The sequence below is a fragment of the Zosterops lateralis genome (genome assembly GCF_965231275.1).
Source record: "Zosterops lateralis genome assembly, chromosome: 1".
Classification (NCBI taxonomy): domain Eukaryota; kingdom Metazoa; phylum Chordata; class Aves; order Passeriformes; family Zosteropidae; genus Zosterops; species Zosterops lateralis.
In genome coordinates, this window is record NC_139762.1 from 105560056 (window position 1) to 105576253 (window position 16198).

General features: G+C 39.8%; 1 protein-coding gene and 1 long non-coding RNA gene across 4 annotated transcripts in view; one reads left to right on the top strand and one right to left on the bottom strand.

Annotated features, from left to right (window-relative positions):
- Positions 1–1557: 1557 nt before the first annotated feature.
- Positions 1558–6603, bottom strand: LOC310919040. The gene is made up of 3 exons (XR_014591780.1): positions 6407–6603; positions 4426–4478; positions 1558–2043 (listed from the first exon to the last, which is right to left on the bottom strand). It is a non-coding gene; the product is annotated as an uncharacterized lncRNA (long non-coding RNA).
- RBBP8 (RB binding protein 8, endonuclease) overlaps positions 5644–16198 on the top strand; it is a 39558-nt gene continuing 29003 nt past the window's right edge. Inside the window, exons 1-3 of one of the 3 annotated variants that reach the window (XM_083878134.1) lie at positions 5644–5781; positions 7405–7454; positions 14346–14566. In XM_083878134.1, the coding sequence (XP_083734260.1) occupies positions 14455–14566 (112 nt within the window). In that variant the 5' untranslated portion in view covers positions 5644–5781; positions 7405–7454; positions 14346–14454. Of the gene's footprint in view, positions 5782–7404; positions 7455–11656; positions 11852–12900; positions 12978–14345; positions 14567–16198 lie in introns of those variants that run through there. The other 2 variants (XM_083878135.1, XM_083878133.1) reach the window with 2 other exon arrangements.

A 16198-nucleotide genomic window follows, 5' to 3' on the forward strand; every position in this document is an offset into this window, starting at 1 on the left:
CCTGAGGGAGAAAAATAACTCTAATACAAAAGATACTGTTAAATCGCAATTACCTTTTCTGTGTTTGTTTGTATTCTTTCAGTTGATCCCATCTCTTTAATGATAAAGCATTTGGAAATGAGGAAAACGTATCATTTCTAGACTTATTCCAGTAATGTGCTCATACTGTAGCTGTCAGTTCATTATACAGTTTCCTCATTAAATTTTAAGGCCTTTAACAGCATTCACATTGTATTAAGTGAAGTTTTGATCACTTTGCATGTACCAGTTCCCCAAAAGTTTGGAGCATGTGCCCCTCAGACATGCTATCACTGCTTTGTTTCAAAATGAAACACGTTTGGCTTTAAAAAATAATCCTGTGAGCCCACCATTTTTGTCTACCTTGCCAAGGTTTGCTGGTACCTCAGCTATCCTGATACAGATTTTGTGAGACTGTGCTATTATATTTATTTAATAATTATGGTTTAAAAATTCCTTTTGTTTAAGTATAAAAATTTTAAACCAGACTATTTCACCATTATACTCCACCAAAAAAGCCCACCAACACTTTCATCAGAATATTTTGGAGACAATGGCAAAGTTGGCTTCTGGATCAATCAAGAAGGTGAGTGGTGGTCTCTTTGCCGTTTGTGAATGTCAGGGCTTCAGATGTATGTCTCAGAGGAAGGTGTACAGAAGCTCTGTAAAGATCTGTGCTAGTGAAAGGCACCACCACACCTTTCCCACTTCTCACTGCCCTTCCCCTCTTTCTGCCGCAAGATACCTCCTCCTGGGGTTTCCCAGAGGTAGCTAATCTGAAACAGGATAAAGAAGAAATACTGAATGAGGCATAAAAATAAGCCACTCTGTTCATCCAGTTTCAATAATGCTGCAAGACTGGTGTGAACTTCTTCCTTTTAAAGTCCTAAGAGAGCTGACAACAGGTTAAACGGTGTGACTGTTGTAGCTGCTGGATATAAACAAGTGATCATAGATGACAGAAGCTGAAGAAGTGAGAGAGGGAGAGGATGTAGAGTTAGTGATCTGCTGCGTGATGCCCTGAACTGATACAAGCATACTTATGGTTTAAGTCACAGGCTGAAGGTCAAAGGTGGACGCTTGATGGGTCTGTCTTGATTTTCCATTTTTTTCATGCATGGCCAGGAAGGGAACCTTGAGTCACCATAAAGCATGGTTCTGTATACTGTGTATGGACTTGCACCACAGAGAAATGCCTGCCTAAATTTCTTTCCCCCTTGCTTAACAAAGTGAGTAGCTCCCTTAACAGGTCCCTTAACAGCTCAAGCCAGAAACATATACTGGAACAATAATTTTTTCAAAATTATTTTATCATACAAGAAAGACAACATAAGAGGATTAAAAATCTGACTTCAGTAAAGTCATTAGCAAAGCTCCTTCTAACTTTAGAAGCTTGGAATTTTCTCTGACAGACATTAATTGCAGAAGTCAAAAGCTTTGCTTTTGAAAAGTTGGAACATACATTTACATCCATCTAGTGTAACAAAAGATAATGTCTCACTAACACTAGGTTTCAAAACAAAAATATATTTTCTCACTGATACTCAATGAACCAGAAAGCAACAAATCACGTTATTTTTTAAAAAACAGACCTATTGAAAATTTTAGTGAGTCTTTCTTCAGGAAGAAGATTTAAACAATTACTTCATTTTGCAATATGAGGCACAAATAGAAATCTAATGTGCTAAGAATATTTCAGCAAGACTCCTAGAAAAACTGTAGCTCCTTAACAAAACTATCTGGTGTATTAGTAAAACAGAAGACAAATGAGTAGTAGACTATCTACTCGGATTTTCTAAGGTCTATGACCAAGGCCTGCAGAGGATACCATAAGTATAGATCAAGGAATGAGAAAGTTCTCATATTTAAAATAACTGAAGGTCTAGATGACAAAACAGAGAAATAAAATATGACTGAAAAATTATGCTGAATAATTTCAGCAGGTGAAAAGAAAACTGTGAAGTCCATGATATCCCATGCTTCTATGTCTTCATATAGAAAGCCTGTTCCTTAATACAGTTGCATCTAAAAAAGAAGACAAATAACAAAAAAAGTATTTATTATTCAGACACCTAAACAACGACAGCAACACCTCTTCTGGTTCCTGCTTTATAACTCTCTCTACAGCAAATATTCACTCTTTTGTAATGATTAATCTCCATTTTAAAAAGGCAAAGTAGTTCTAAATGTCTGTAAGACACCAAAAAATAGTAACATGTCAAGTTTTTTTCCTCTCAGAGAAAAATAGCAAGCTTTTGTATCAGGCTTACTTTTGTAGTGAGAATAGTGATAGTTCTCCTGTAATTCGTTTTTTATATCCTGCTGTCTCAGACAAGGTAAAGGAGAAACTGTTGTCATCAACAAATTAGTTGCAACAAGTTCTAAACCTGTTTTTGCTCAGGAAACCATGAAAAATGCTTTAGGTTGCATCCCTTGGCTCACTTAAAGGCATTTTTCTCTAGTTAGCCTCTAGGTCAGAAATTAACTGCTGCTACCTCTCTTCCTTTTCCAAGGTTGGACTTGGCCTACTTTTCATTATGCCCTTTATGAACCAACAGTCTCCTGCCCTTACACTGCTACACGACTTGTCAAGTGGAAAGAAATAATACCTAACTGTGATAGGGGGTGAGAGCATGTGTGTTATCTGAATTTGCTGGTGAATACTGAACAGCTTTTGATAGCTACAGGGAGGTATGTTGTAAACTCTCTGTAATGAATACTTGTAGACATGAATGTTTGTGCATACCTTCACTATAAGAACAAGTTGAAGCCTGCACCATTTATACTGTCTTACTTTTCAGAATTGCACCTCTCTTGAGACTTCTCTCCTGAAGAAGATTTTATGGGATCACTGTATAAATTGGTAGAGTTCACAGATAAGCATGATGAGACTTTTCTTAATGGAAGCTGGAGATGACAAACAACTTTATTCTCACCTGGAAAAGGGTGTAACAGTAGGTTTGATTTTGAAGAGAATTCATCTGTGAAATCTATTCAATGCAAATTATATTTGAAATAAGAGAAAAATAGGTCCTTCAGATAATTATACTGCCTTCCTCAGGAGGGAAAACTCTCTCTCAGAGAATTCTGAGTGAGCCTGATACTACAATATTTATGTCTGTGGTAAGTCTACATTTAAAACTGTTATGAGACTGAGAACAAGAGTCAACTGATGTCAAAATAGGTGTTGATACATACAATGACTTCTGTGTCTTAAACTTTTGCTTTTTACTTATAAAAATTAAATTTCTGTAATTTGTGGAAATGAATATAAAAGCATAACTTAAAATCTCAATCCTGACAGGAACTCTGTATGAGAAGCTCTAACTAAGAAAAAGCCCCTGCTGAATCTCTAAGGGGTGTACCTGGTGCGTTTTGTTTGAGGGGAAAAAGAGTCTAGAAAGAACCAGCTTCTTTAAGCTTGCAAGTGAAAGGAAGAAGCAGTAAACATCCTTTTCATCCCTAGACTTTTCAGAGTCCAATAAAGAGTTCAATGGCAAATACAATGCCTTTAAAGACCCACCATCAGGCTCACTATAAGACTACAAGTTCAATGATGAGCTCAGGATGTAGAAAGGAATATTTCAGACAGTATCTTTTATTAGATGAGCTGACATAGTTGGAAGTAGACCAGCTTTGAAGCACATCAGCCCTCCTTAAGTCTAGTATAAGTTTAGAGCCTTTGCCACATTGCACAGTCTCACAGCTATTTTGGGTGGTAATTTACTTGTGTTAATCAGTTACACAGTTCATCCAATTATGTGACACTCATAAAACTCAAATCGTAGGTAGACATGGTACATTCACATTGGATAGGGATTTACAGTTCAAGATTAAGTGCTTGTGGAAAGGGCTTTGGAGACTTTAAAAACTTCCATTTGATATGGCACCAAGATTGGGGCATACCCAGAACCCAAGGTCTCCATCACATTTGGCAGTGATGCCTGATTATTCAGTACAGCCTCCTGAATCACCAAAACCACTTCCTGCAGCGGACTTTCTGTAAATCCCTTATCCAAGTACTGACCCAGCCCAGCCCTGCTTAGCTGTATGCAATCATAGCCTAAGGTGATGTGACTGCAAGCACAAACAGCATACATCTGGCATTTCAGCTCAGTTAGCTGTCTTCAGAAAAGAGCCTTCTTTTCAATGCAGTTTTATAGGAAAGGTTACTTTCCTGTAGTAAAATCATCTAAATATATTCAAATATCAGCTTGTCTTTTATATTCAGTCAGTGGTGAAAACACTGCTACACAACACTGTTCAAATTTGCTGGTAACTTCCTGTTCTGATCACAGATTGTCTAGTAACTATTATTGAAACTGGTAAGAAAAGATTATCTAAAAAATTATAAATATCACTGTGGGATCCTTTTATGAACAAACACAGTTTTATACAGTTACTCACAGTCTTTGATAACATTCAATATGGTGAAACTTTTCAAGCCCAATTTTAGGTGCCTAAACAAAAAATAAGCACAGGTTTAGCAGACTGGTTATATATGTAGCCATGATTACATTTCCAAAAGTGTTAATTACAGCTTTTACTGATTTTACTCAACATCTCTGAGAATCACAGCAGGAGATCTAAAAATTATGGCCTATATCTGTATCTGAAAAAAAAAAAGTTTACACAGATGCAGGCTTCTGTTGGGGCATATGCTGATCTCTGCCTACACCCTGAATAACTATGCAATATGCAGGACTGCTGTGCAACTATTCTTGCCCCACAGCCATGAACAAGAAGCAGCACAGCTGCAATTGCAGCCCATGTGCTACTGTAGCAGGGCAACTGCCGCAGTTCCTCACAGTTATGGAAGCTTGGCCTATACGTGCCATGTTCTCTGACCTGTTTCACCTTGAAACAGGCTGTGCTGTAATTCAAGGTCAGGTTGCACAGACCTAGGGCTTCACCAAAGTCACAAGGTGGATATTCCTTGTGCAAGCTCCCAATGTGCTGCCTCTCATGTGGTAACAGGCATGCTGAGTCCTATGCACACAGTAAATATACTTTGCACTGGAAATAAATCTGAATTAGTGCATAATGTTGGGGGGGGGTTAGCTGGTCACACTAAAGATTTGGTGTTACTCCAGTATAATAAGTCTATACTGTTAGTGTTATTTAAAAAAAAAAAAAAAAAAAAAAAAAAACCACCAAAAAAAACAAAAAAAAACGAATTTCCTTCTCTGCTTCTCTTTGCACTTATGCTGGGCAGACCTCTAGCCCAGTTCATCTGCATATAAAATGAAACAAAATTTATAACAATAAGATCTTGCTACGCTTCATAAGGATGTATCACTCCCCCACCCCTCAGTAAATTATTTTGCTGGAGGCTACATCATTCTCTCTGAGTAGTACGAGGGAGTTGACAGAGGCATGAATAATTCGCGGCGCAGAAGCCTCCCCAGCCGAGCTGAGCTGCAGCATGTTGGGCCGGCCTTTGATGCAGACTGGTTGAGCAGGTTCCTGGGTGCCCCGGGAACCGGTCTGACGGGCCTGTTATGCCAACAAATTCTGGTATGATTCCATGCTCTCCAGAATGCAGAAACCTGCCCAGCCAGTTAAATGAAAGGCATATTAGGTTATCCATTGCACATTGTATATATCTTAGGTGCAGCAGATCTCCTCTCGGCATTCTCTAGTGTGGTCCACAGTGGCTTCCTCATCTCACTTACACTTGAGGTTTATAGCTGGAGGGGAAGTCAATAGTAAATATTTATCACCCCGACCAAGAGCAGAACTTTTCACAATTCAAACAGAAGGGTGAGTTTTGAAAATCTTTCTTTAAAATTAATTTAAGATAACCTTAAGCAAAAAAATTCTCTGATGCTTGAAGTGGTATAGTGGCTATCTCCTTAATGTGTGTGAGCACTGCCAGTCTCTATGGCACTTGTTGACAGGATTTCGGTAATTGCAGCTGTTTGAGCCTTCTGTGTGCAGCTCAACATCATCTGCTCTGTCTGCAGGATTTACTGCAGAGACAGTTCAATGAGCCTAGCATGGGAGTGAGAGACAGAAACTCTACAGCCAATGACTTGGTATTTTGAGCAGCTCACTTAAGTATTTCTTATTGGTCTTCTCTTATACAGTATTCTTATAATCCCTGTCACATAACAGCACTGTTTTGATCAGGCATAGTGTCATTAGAGTAAGATGTGTGGTTACTAATTCTTACCAGAGTAAAATTTTAATTGTTCAATTTTATAGAGTGAGCTACTTAAGCCTAGATTTATCTGTTTCATGGTAGGATAGGAAACTTACTTGTCATTCTTACTGCTTTTCTTTCTACATACTTATTAGAAATTTACCTGTTTAGAGTGACTAGTGGTGGTAGTAATGGCAATAAAAAGCAGGGCTAGTCATAAAGAGTATGACCTGAAAGTTGTACCTGTATCTGCAGCTGAATCCATTCACAGGTTCTGTGTCAAATAAGAAAAATTAAACAGTGTAAAAACAAAAGCTGTGGAATCTGGTAACTGATTAACTAGTGGAGCACAGAACTACTTGCTGAGCTGAATAGAAAGGAATGAAGACAGGTTTTGTCATGCCTGTTAGGACAAAATAACTCTTTAACTTAAGTAAATGTGAATCTTTTCAATATCTGTGTAGCTACATTTTTAAAACAATCACACAGCTACTTCCGTCTCCCAGGAATTCTTGGTTTTATCTAACTTTAAGCAAAACAATTACTATTCTCTTTTGTGATGTGAAAAAACCCCATATCAGAATCAGTGGATACAAACCACTAGATACAAAATATCTATACAGGATTATGTAAGACTTTATGGTACTCACACAACAGGAAGCTTCAATTATGTCTACTGCCAGCTATTTCCAGGTTGAAGCTAAAATTAATATTATTCTTTTGTAGAGTGCCAAGAAAAAGGCCTCCTGAGCCTCTTAAAAAAATCAATGAAGTGAAATCACCTCAATATCAGCACTGTGATTCTCACCTTCTCATTATCAGCACAGCACTGTGCGCATGTAATTTTTTTTCTTCAAAGTGCAGATAAACAGAAAAGAACATAGGAAAATGTTGTCAGAAGCTGATAATATTCATCAGGAAAAAACAGTTTAATTTTCTTATATTCTCAGTTGATTCTGCTATCAAATATGTAAGGAAAACTTGCTAAGGGATAAGCCATTCTCCAAAGAAAAATTACAGCTGGCTGAACTGTATGGTCAGCACAAGAACTCTATGTAGAGCCTATAAAATGCTACAAGTGAGCTTTGATTTCTAAAGCCATAGGATTTTAACACAGAACATTTTGAATATAATTAAAATTCAAACTCAATAAACCATTTTTTCAAAATGCTGCTTTCCATTCTTTACAGTTTATATGTTCTGTTTTATTTGGTTTTTCCTCAGCTGCCTTTCTTTTTTAGGTGGCTGGAAGCACAGGGGTTATTGTCTGGGGATTTCTTTCTCCCAGATGGTAAGTAAAATATTACTTCCCATATGTTGTTTCTTTTCTGTCCCTGAATTCATGTTGTTCACTACAGTAAAAGGTAGGTGGCATGATTTTTCGCACAGATCTGTTAACTTCTACTTCAGCCTTCCAAAGCTGAGATAAATACACATAATTACTCAAACTGGTCATGTTACCCTGAGAAACATCCGTATGAACAAAACATTTCCGCATGCAGCTAACACAAATAGGTGCTGCTGCATAGAGCCTGAGGACCAGGAACACTGCACTGGGGTCCTGCAACAGCATCCCTCATGTTGCGCCTTTTTTTTTTTTTTTTTTTTTTTCATCAAGGCTTCCTAAGAGACCTGAGAGTTTGAGTTGAATAAGCCCTGCCAGGTTCTTACTATAGATGAGGAGCAGTGAAAGCACTTCAAAGAAGAGAGTTCCTTAAAATGAACAGTGTTACTGGCATTGGGGAATTTGATCTTGGCTCAGTTTCAAATGTGGCTACGCAAGCAGCTTGAGAAGAATCAAATTCAACTAGTAGGGGGATGGAGTGGCTTCTCTCTATTTTTCCAGAGAAAGTAACCACCTGTGAGAGACAGGAGTGGTGGTGTCTGTTGTCTGTGTGTCCTCCCATCTGTAAGAAATCATGCTACTCAGAGCACTTCCAGTTCCTACACTTCCAGTTCAAATTCCATTTAGGTAGCAGCTGAACTGTGCCACATACTCTTATTTGCTGCATCTGAAGTTGGCTCCTTTGATGTTCTTACTGGCAATTGTAACATAAAGTAGATTAAATGAACATGACTAAAGAGTTAATAATATATTTATCCTTGCAGATGTGCAAGTCGAGGAGGTTGTGAACACATTGGCCATGTATATGTATGTGTGATCTATTAAATCCGATGCAAATACAAAAGGATCTCACTATTTTATTTTATACATATATATATATATGCAAAGAATGAAATAGTTACCTCTGTGCATAAAGCAAATAAAATATTTAAATTGGACTTCCTATTGTAATTCAAATCTGGTTTTAATCTTTACATCTAAATTTAAAGCCATAGAAACAAACAAACAAAAAATAAGCTTTCTGCTAATGCGTTTTAGCCCTACTCTGTATGCATATGCAGTGAACTAGGCCATCTGCTGCTACCTGAGTGGTTAGAAACACTGATGCAGCCTCTGTACTACTCCTCAAAAAGGGAGGGGGGTGTGTGTGAATTAAAGGCTATTTTTAGTTTTATCTGTGCTGCAACACCGCAGTACTCTTACAATAGGATTTCAGTTCTTAGCTGATTTGCTGGTAAACAGTCCACTCATCAAGGAGAAAGGCATTGCCACTAAACTGTAACTGAAAATCAACAGCTCCACATACTACTACAGGATTAAACATTTCAGACCATCCAGGTCTAAAATGGGCTAGGACAAAACAAAATTCCCTTTTTGCAGAATTGCTCATGGATAAGTGTTCTGTCACCTAGTTCAACGTGCCACAGTAAGGGTTATTTTGAAATCTGGACATGAGCCATGACACCACAGGAAGTTTTGTATCTGTTCAAGCGCAGCAACGGTGAAGCATTTTTCCCACAGTTTTATTGTCTAGGTGTGTGTGTTTACTTTTACGAGGTGAATGAGATGCAGTTCCAGTTAGACTAGTCATCTTAAGACACCCAGTGTGTGAATGTGGAATATCAGACTCTCCAGTAGTTTTCTAGCATGTTCAATGAGCCAGGAATCTATTCAGTGGCCAACTATGTGATTAGGGAGTATATAAAATCAAATAAATCTGGAAGGGAGATAAAAGTAAAGTTCAACCGTTAGCGTTACTCTGTTTTCATTTACTGTGGAGTAGATAAGGATAACGCTGTAGAAGCCACTGGACTTATATTGCTCTAAAGATCAACATGAGGGAATACAAAAACAAACAGCTCAGGGTTTATTGGGAAATAAAAGGGATGACATAATTATTTGCCCGAGTGCTTCCTATAAATAGTAAGAAAGGTACAGTTTATGGTAAAGTATCTGATCAGTCAGCAAGAGGGCTATTTTATAGCTACTTATCAGATCTGTGCATAGATTTAAGACATCTGCTTCTCTTAACATGAGGAAATGATTACTTGCCTACATCACAAACTTTTAGATTACAGAAGTTTCAAAAGCAGAATAAAAGCTGCCAATAAGCACTATTTAGAAAGACTGGAGTGTCTGTCACAACCCATTATAACATGACAGCTTCTTCCAAAACACGTAGCTAATTTTAGTTCCACCATATGTCTACTGATCTGATAATGGATCAAACTTAAAATTTGATAAGTAATCTGCTGCTGAGCTTCTGAACAACATTTTCATTTTACTTAAGTTGAAAAATAAGAGGTTAAACAATGATGAGAAATGAGCAAAAAAGTTAAGTAGAAGATTTTTTCAAAATACTTCAGAATTAATGGTACATACTTGATGGGAAAACAAGAATATTTTCAACAATGGGCAACAACAGATTTGAAGCTTGAATCATGTGTCATCTCCTGTCTTACAGTATTTCAAAATACCTCAAAAATGTTGAGGTATTATTCTTATTTATATATTTAATTTATGTTGTAGCTCCTTATTTATGATGTTTTCTTGACACTTGAGTGGTCTGAGTAATGTAAAAAGAATTAGATGGAACAGCTACTAACAATTATGAAACACCTGGAGAATTAACTTCTAAAATATTACTATTAACAATCTAGAATGTTTGCAGTACTCCCCCTTCCAAACTGATCAATAGTATGTCTTCTAGTCATGCAACCAAGCTGTCTCTGCAAGAATTCCTACATGCGCCAAAATGGTCCAGTGGAATCATGTGAAGGCAGAATAGTAATAGTGAAAAACTGTTTTGTTTCTATTTCATTACTAAGAACTACCTAAAATCAAGGGCTTTATCTCATTGCAGACAGCAGGGCAGGTCCCAATGAATGAAGGAATATTAATCTGCAATTTAGGAAAAAAATAATTTTTTGAGAAGTGACAAAAAAGTTCAGCAGCCTCGACTGTGCTAACTATATGTGCCTACTGGTTTCCATACCCACATAAAACACAAAAAAATGCCTAGGCTGCTTTGTTGTACAGTAAAATGATGAGCCATGGAAAGAGTGAAGATCAAGAGGATGAGGGGAAGCCCCCCCCACGTACTTCTGTGTGTAAACCCCAGCGAAGAGATTACAAATCCTGGGGCACAGAATAAATTCAACAGTGCAACATTAAAGGCAAGGCCACTTCTGGCACAGTTGTACACCCCAATGATCCTCTTTACACCGAAACCAGCAGGCTGATGTCAGAAATAGTGCGGCCAGCAGGATCCTGTACTCGGCACTGGTGAGGCTGTGAGGCTTGGGCCCCTCAGTTCAGGAAGGGCGTTGAGGTGCTGGAGGGAGTCCAGAGAAGGGCAGCAAAGCAGGGTCTGCAGCACATTCCCATGAGGAGCCCTGAGGGGGCCGGGGGCGTTTTGCCTGGAGGAGGCTCAGTGAGACCTTCTCGCTCTCTACAAACACCAGAAAGGAGGCTGTAGCCAGCTGGGGTCAACCTTTTCTCCCAGGCAACAAGCGACGGGACAAAAAAGAAGTGGCCCCAGGTTGCTGCAGAGGAGGCTTAGGTTGGACATTAGGAAGAATTTCTTCACAGAAGGGATGATTAGACATTGGAATGGACTGCCCAGGGAGGTGGTAGAGTCACCCTCCCTGCAGGCATCTAAGGAAAGATTGGATGTCGCAGTCTGTGCCATGATCTAGCTGACACGGTGGTGTTTGGTCCAAGGCTGGACTCGATGATCTCAGTGGTCTTTTCCAACCCAGCTAACGCTGTGACACTGTGACTGTCGTCGCACCCACCACCCAAACCCCGCGGTGGCCGCCGGGGCGGGACACTCAAACCCTCACGCAGCCGCTGTCTCGCGAGAGCACCGAGGAAACCTCGCGAGAGCTCCCCGCGCGCCCCGCCTCCCTGGGCGCTCGCTGAAATTATTATGGTTTTTTTTCCCGCCGCTGGCGCGCGGAGCCGCCGGGAGCCAACCAGGTAACGGCGCGCGCTCCGCTCGTCCCTCCGCCGGGGAGAGACCGCGAGCGCGCCGCCCCCGCCCCGCCCCGCCCCGCCCCGCCCCGCCCCGGGGCCGCCACAGCCGCAGCCCCGAGCCCGCCACAGCCCCTCCGGCCCCGAGCCCGCCACAGCCCCTCCGGCCCCGGCCCGGGTCCCCGCCGGGCGCTGCCCCGCCTGCCCCAGGGAGCCCATCCTCTCCGTCTGGGAGGCTCCCGGCGTGTGGGACATGCCGTACCGCTCCTCTGGCGTCCCGGCTGCGGGGTGTGACCCGAGCCTGGCGGGAAGCTCCCAGGTGTTGGTCATGGCAGGATTTCCCAGAGCATCCCGGCGTGTCTTTTCGAGTGAGTTTTCTGTGCGGTGTTCGTGCGAGAGGGAAAGGAGAACAAAGTTGACCGCCGGGAGGTACAGGAGAGTTGAGTTTGTAGGAGCAGCCGGTGGTTTTTGGTGAGGGCGCCCAGAGTCCCGAGGGGCGGAGAGGCATCAACACTGATAAGCGGCCTCGGCGCCTTTATCGGTGCTGATGGATTCCAGGAGGCAAATCACTGATGAAGCCGTGGAAAGCTTTACGGTGCCGGAGGGAGTTGGTTTGTGGAAGAAGAGGGAAATGGACGCTTTTAGGTGGCTCTATGGAAGCGGCAGGCGGCGGGACAGCAGCAAAGCAGGACATCCGGAGAGGGGCTGGCGCTGTGCTTCCACCCCCATCTCCAGCAGCTTCCAGTGATGTCCCTGCCTGCGAGTGTCCGAACATCCAGCTCTGGAGTTTTTTTCCCCCAAGGACTGGAAAGCACTTTCTTAGGGCTGGAGACTAAGCCATCACTTTTACACCTGTGCAGCTGCCCAGGCCCTTCAAAGGCCCGAACACCTGTAGGAAGCAATGTATCATTTTGGGATCTTGAAGCAGATGAAGCTTGGGAAAATGCCTTGCCCTTTTTTCCTATTTGCAGTCGGCTGATGTGCTAGTAATTTGCAGAAACTCTGAGCGAGTTTTGTGCTTTTTTTTTTTTTTTTTTTTTTTTTTAGTCATCTTGGGGGAAAAAAACCCAAAACAAACACTATGGACACCATTTGCTGTCTAGAGTCAGATGACTTCTCCGTGGAAATGAGTCATCTGAGATACTTAAATCGGAAACAGTGAGTGAAAGCAGGCGTGTGCTTGATAGAGAAAAAGCTTGATCCTGAAACATCTGTTGAAGGTGCAAAGCAGGAGTTTAAAAGCCATTCTTAATGTCATTAGGCACTTGTTTCCACAGAGTGTTGTAAGATGGCTTAATGTGGCTGCACACAAAGTGGAGCATTTCAGCTGCAACAATGCAAGCAAATTACTGTTCAGCTTCTGTTGAAGACTCGTAGGCATTGCTGATTTCAAAGGGTAATTTAATTTTCTCTTAAGGATTTCTCTGAAGATAACATTTGCAGACTTGAAGCCATATCCTGAAACAGTCACTGAATTTGCTATGGACAGAGAAGGTTAAAGCAAATGTGGAGCTGCCAGCTGCATTATTGTAACATTTATGTATCCTTATGCTAAAGAAAACTTACAGTTCAAGTGTTTCTGTTGAGAATAATGTTCTGACAGTCAGACTGAAAAAAAAAGTGACTTAAAACAGTGCACAGAGAGATGAGACAGGAGAGTGGAACCAAAGCCTCCAGGCCCTACACTTGGTTACTGACCACTGGACTGAACATTTGATTGTGGTGAATCTGGGGGACCAGCTAAACCAGTAGCTGCATTCAGATATTCTTTAAGTTGTTTGAAGTCTCTCAAGATAGGAAATGCAGCTTCTTGACTAATCATGGACCTTGAACTGTAACTTACACCTCAAAAATGTGAGAGCAAATTGTTCCTTCCATTTGGCAGTAAAGGCATGGTGGGTTGCTTGCTCAAGTTGCTAATTTAGGATTAGCACAAAATACCTAGCATTTTTTTTTTTTTCCTTACTGCATTTTAAATTACAAAGTCATAGAGATAGCTATGTCCACCTGGTAATGACAGTCCCTGTTCAAAAGTGTTTGTTTAAAATTGACTGCATAAAAATGGGGAAAACTTGGAATGTCCAGTTTCACACAGAGGGAACTGAAGGACAGAGATTACAGGAGTATTTCAGCATTGGACACCCAGTGCTGGTAGAATTGAATCTTACCTTGGCTCAGAGCCAGATGTGAGTACCATGCTTCCTCTGTAGTTTGCCTGAAGGCATCATCTCTGTTAAGAAGCCTTCAAAACAAGTGAGAATTATGGATAAGATTATCCTAAAAATTGTAGGCAGTCAAGCTTCTGAGACAGAGCTATCTGACTTTGATAGTTCTTCTCAAATATTAATGTTTTGGAGATTTATAAATTTTTTGTGATTACTCTCCATTTTTTTTTATCAGGGAATGGGAATAATTGTAATATAGAATTATGAAGACTTCAAGGAGATGTGAGCTTTTCTTTGCAAAAGGGTGTCATTTGAATCCAAGTTTATATAAAGGATGTATATAAACAAATCCATCTCTGATAAAACTTTTTGCTGGCAGCCAGATTTTGGTACTATGGCTTACTTTTGGAAAACAGGAATTCGGTGTAACTGTATCTTTAGATAGGAAAAAATAATGACTCCAAAGTATTTTAATCTAAATTTAAGTTGATAGCTTTTGAAGGGGAGGAAGATTCTGTGAGCTTGTAATTGCCTGCAGCAAAATATTTAGAATTGTCCAAGCCTTCAGGGTGACTGTCAGTGTGAAAGTATATAAATATATATCCTCAACAAGGATAGACAGTAAACTTTGCATTTCATCCATGGCTACAAGTTGTGCTCTGATCAATTTAAAAGTGTTATCATTCTGTTGTTACAGACGTACCCCTCTCTTCAGAAACAGTTTCATAACTATGTAATTTAAAATACAAAGTTTGAGAGTGAGCCAGTTCTGCAAGTCAAAGAAGCTGGGAGCAGAAAAAAGCAAGATGAGTGCATCTGGAGGAACCTGTGGGAGCCCTAGTTCTGCAGAACCTACAGGAGACTTCTTCAAAGAACTGTGGTCCAAACTGAAAGAATGTCATGATAAAGAAGTACAAGGTAAATCATTGAAGGTTGGATTTGTTAGGTTAAAGTTGGTGTTTGTCAGTTCCCACAGGAAAACTTTGAACCAAAGTGCTCTGCATGGAACTAAATAGATTTTTAATGTTTTCAGTTGTGCAGAAAGTTGGACCCAATGATTACAAATGAGTAATCCTTAGAGTCCTTAGAGTTTGACCACCTAAGCCTGGTTTAACAGGATTAAATTATCAACACGTATAAATGATTTGCTAGGTCAGTGAAGAAAAAGTAACACAATGTTCTGTGGAGTCTCTGCTTCCCTACAAAATATTTATGTGTTACTTTACCTTTAATGGATTATCATTCAAATTTCCAAACCATGTTATTTAATAGATTATTTTATTTTTGGCTTTAGTTGCTTCAGATACATTAAAATTATTTGTGTTGTTTATTTCCCCTAACTTGTGCAGAATCACTGCAGATTAATGTTACTGAAGTGAAAATTATTTCTTCAGATTTTAGCGTTCCAGATTTCCTCAGCAAAATTTATAATGTTTTTATAATATGATTATTCTTACATTATGTGATTTGTAATAACAGTTTTATTGCAGATTGGCTGTTAATGTCTGTTCGTTCTTCAGTAATTCAGAAAAGATGAATTATTGCACCATACGTATTGTTACTGTAATATTGTTTTGCAAGGACTGTTCATAAGGGCTTTTTGCTAAAAACATGAAATAAGTTAACATTTTGTTCTCCTAATCTAAGGTCACATCATCCATTCTTTTGGATGGAATTGAAAGAGTATTGGACTGTATCTTCTAACAAGTTTATCCTTATGTATGGAATAGTATTTATATTAGGCTGGAATAAAAATGGGTGAGTTTTCGTGATTTAAGAGCTTTAATAATGCAAGTGGGTCTTTACCCAGACCATTTCAGTGGCCTTGGTTATTTCTACCAGCCTCAAAACAGTTTCAGGTCTGTCCATTTTGGCCCAGTTATCCCATCACTTCTTGGTTTCAAAAACTCTTGGAGATTGTTTTATAATTAATAGATGTTACATGTCTCCTACTGAAAGTCTTGATTCAATAATTTGCAGCACTGGGCTGTGACACTTTGCTGTTGATTATTAAAAAAAAAACAGACCAAACAAGCAACCAAAAAGCATGTACCAATATGGCAACTGGAAAGAAAACTATAGCAGACAGTAGCATTTCTTTACATTAACATATGAACTACAGTTTTATATTGTGTTCCAAAACACACAGAAAATTAACTTTTTTAAATAATTATTTTTTAAATTGTTGATGGTTCTTTTTGGAGTGGGTGTGATGTCAACCACAGATAAATGCGGAAGTACTGACAGAATGGGATCTGGCAATCTATGGCATGTCTGAACAACAAAAACTTAACAAACAAAAAGCTCTGATGTAGAGACTTATGTTAAATGACCCTTTCTCTAGTTTCTTGGGGTGTGCAGCACGTGATTTTCAAGTGTGGCTTTTCTTTATGCAAGCAAGATACTCTTTAGAATGCGTGCAGGGTGTGGCCAGGTAATTTTGCCACCAGGCAGTCTTTTTCATGCCTAGCCCTTTGTCAGTATGTCCCACACCGTGTTAGGCAAAATTAGGTCTTCCATGATAACATCAAAGGCATGCCTGAAGGATAG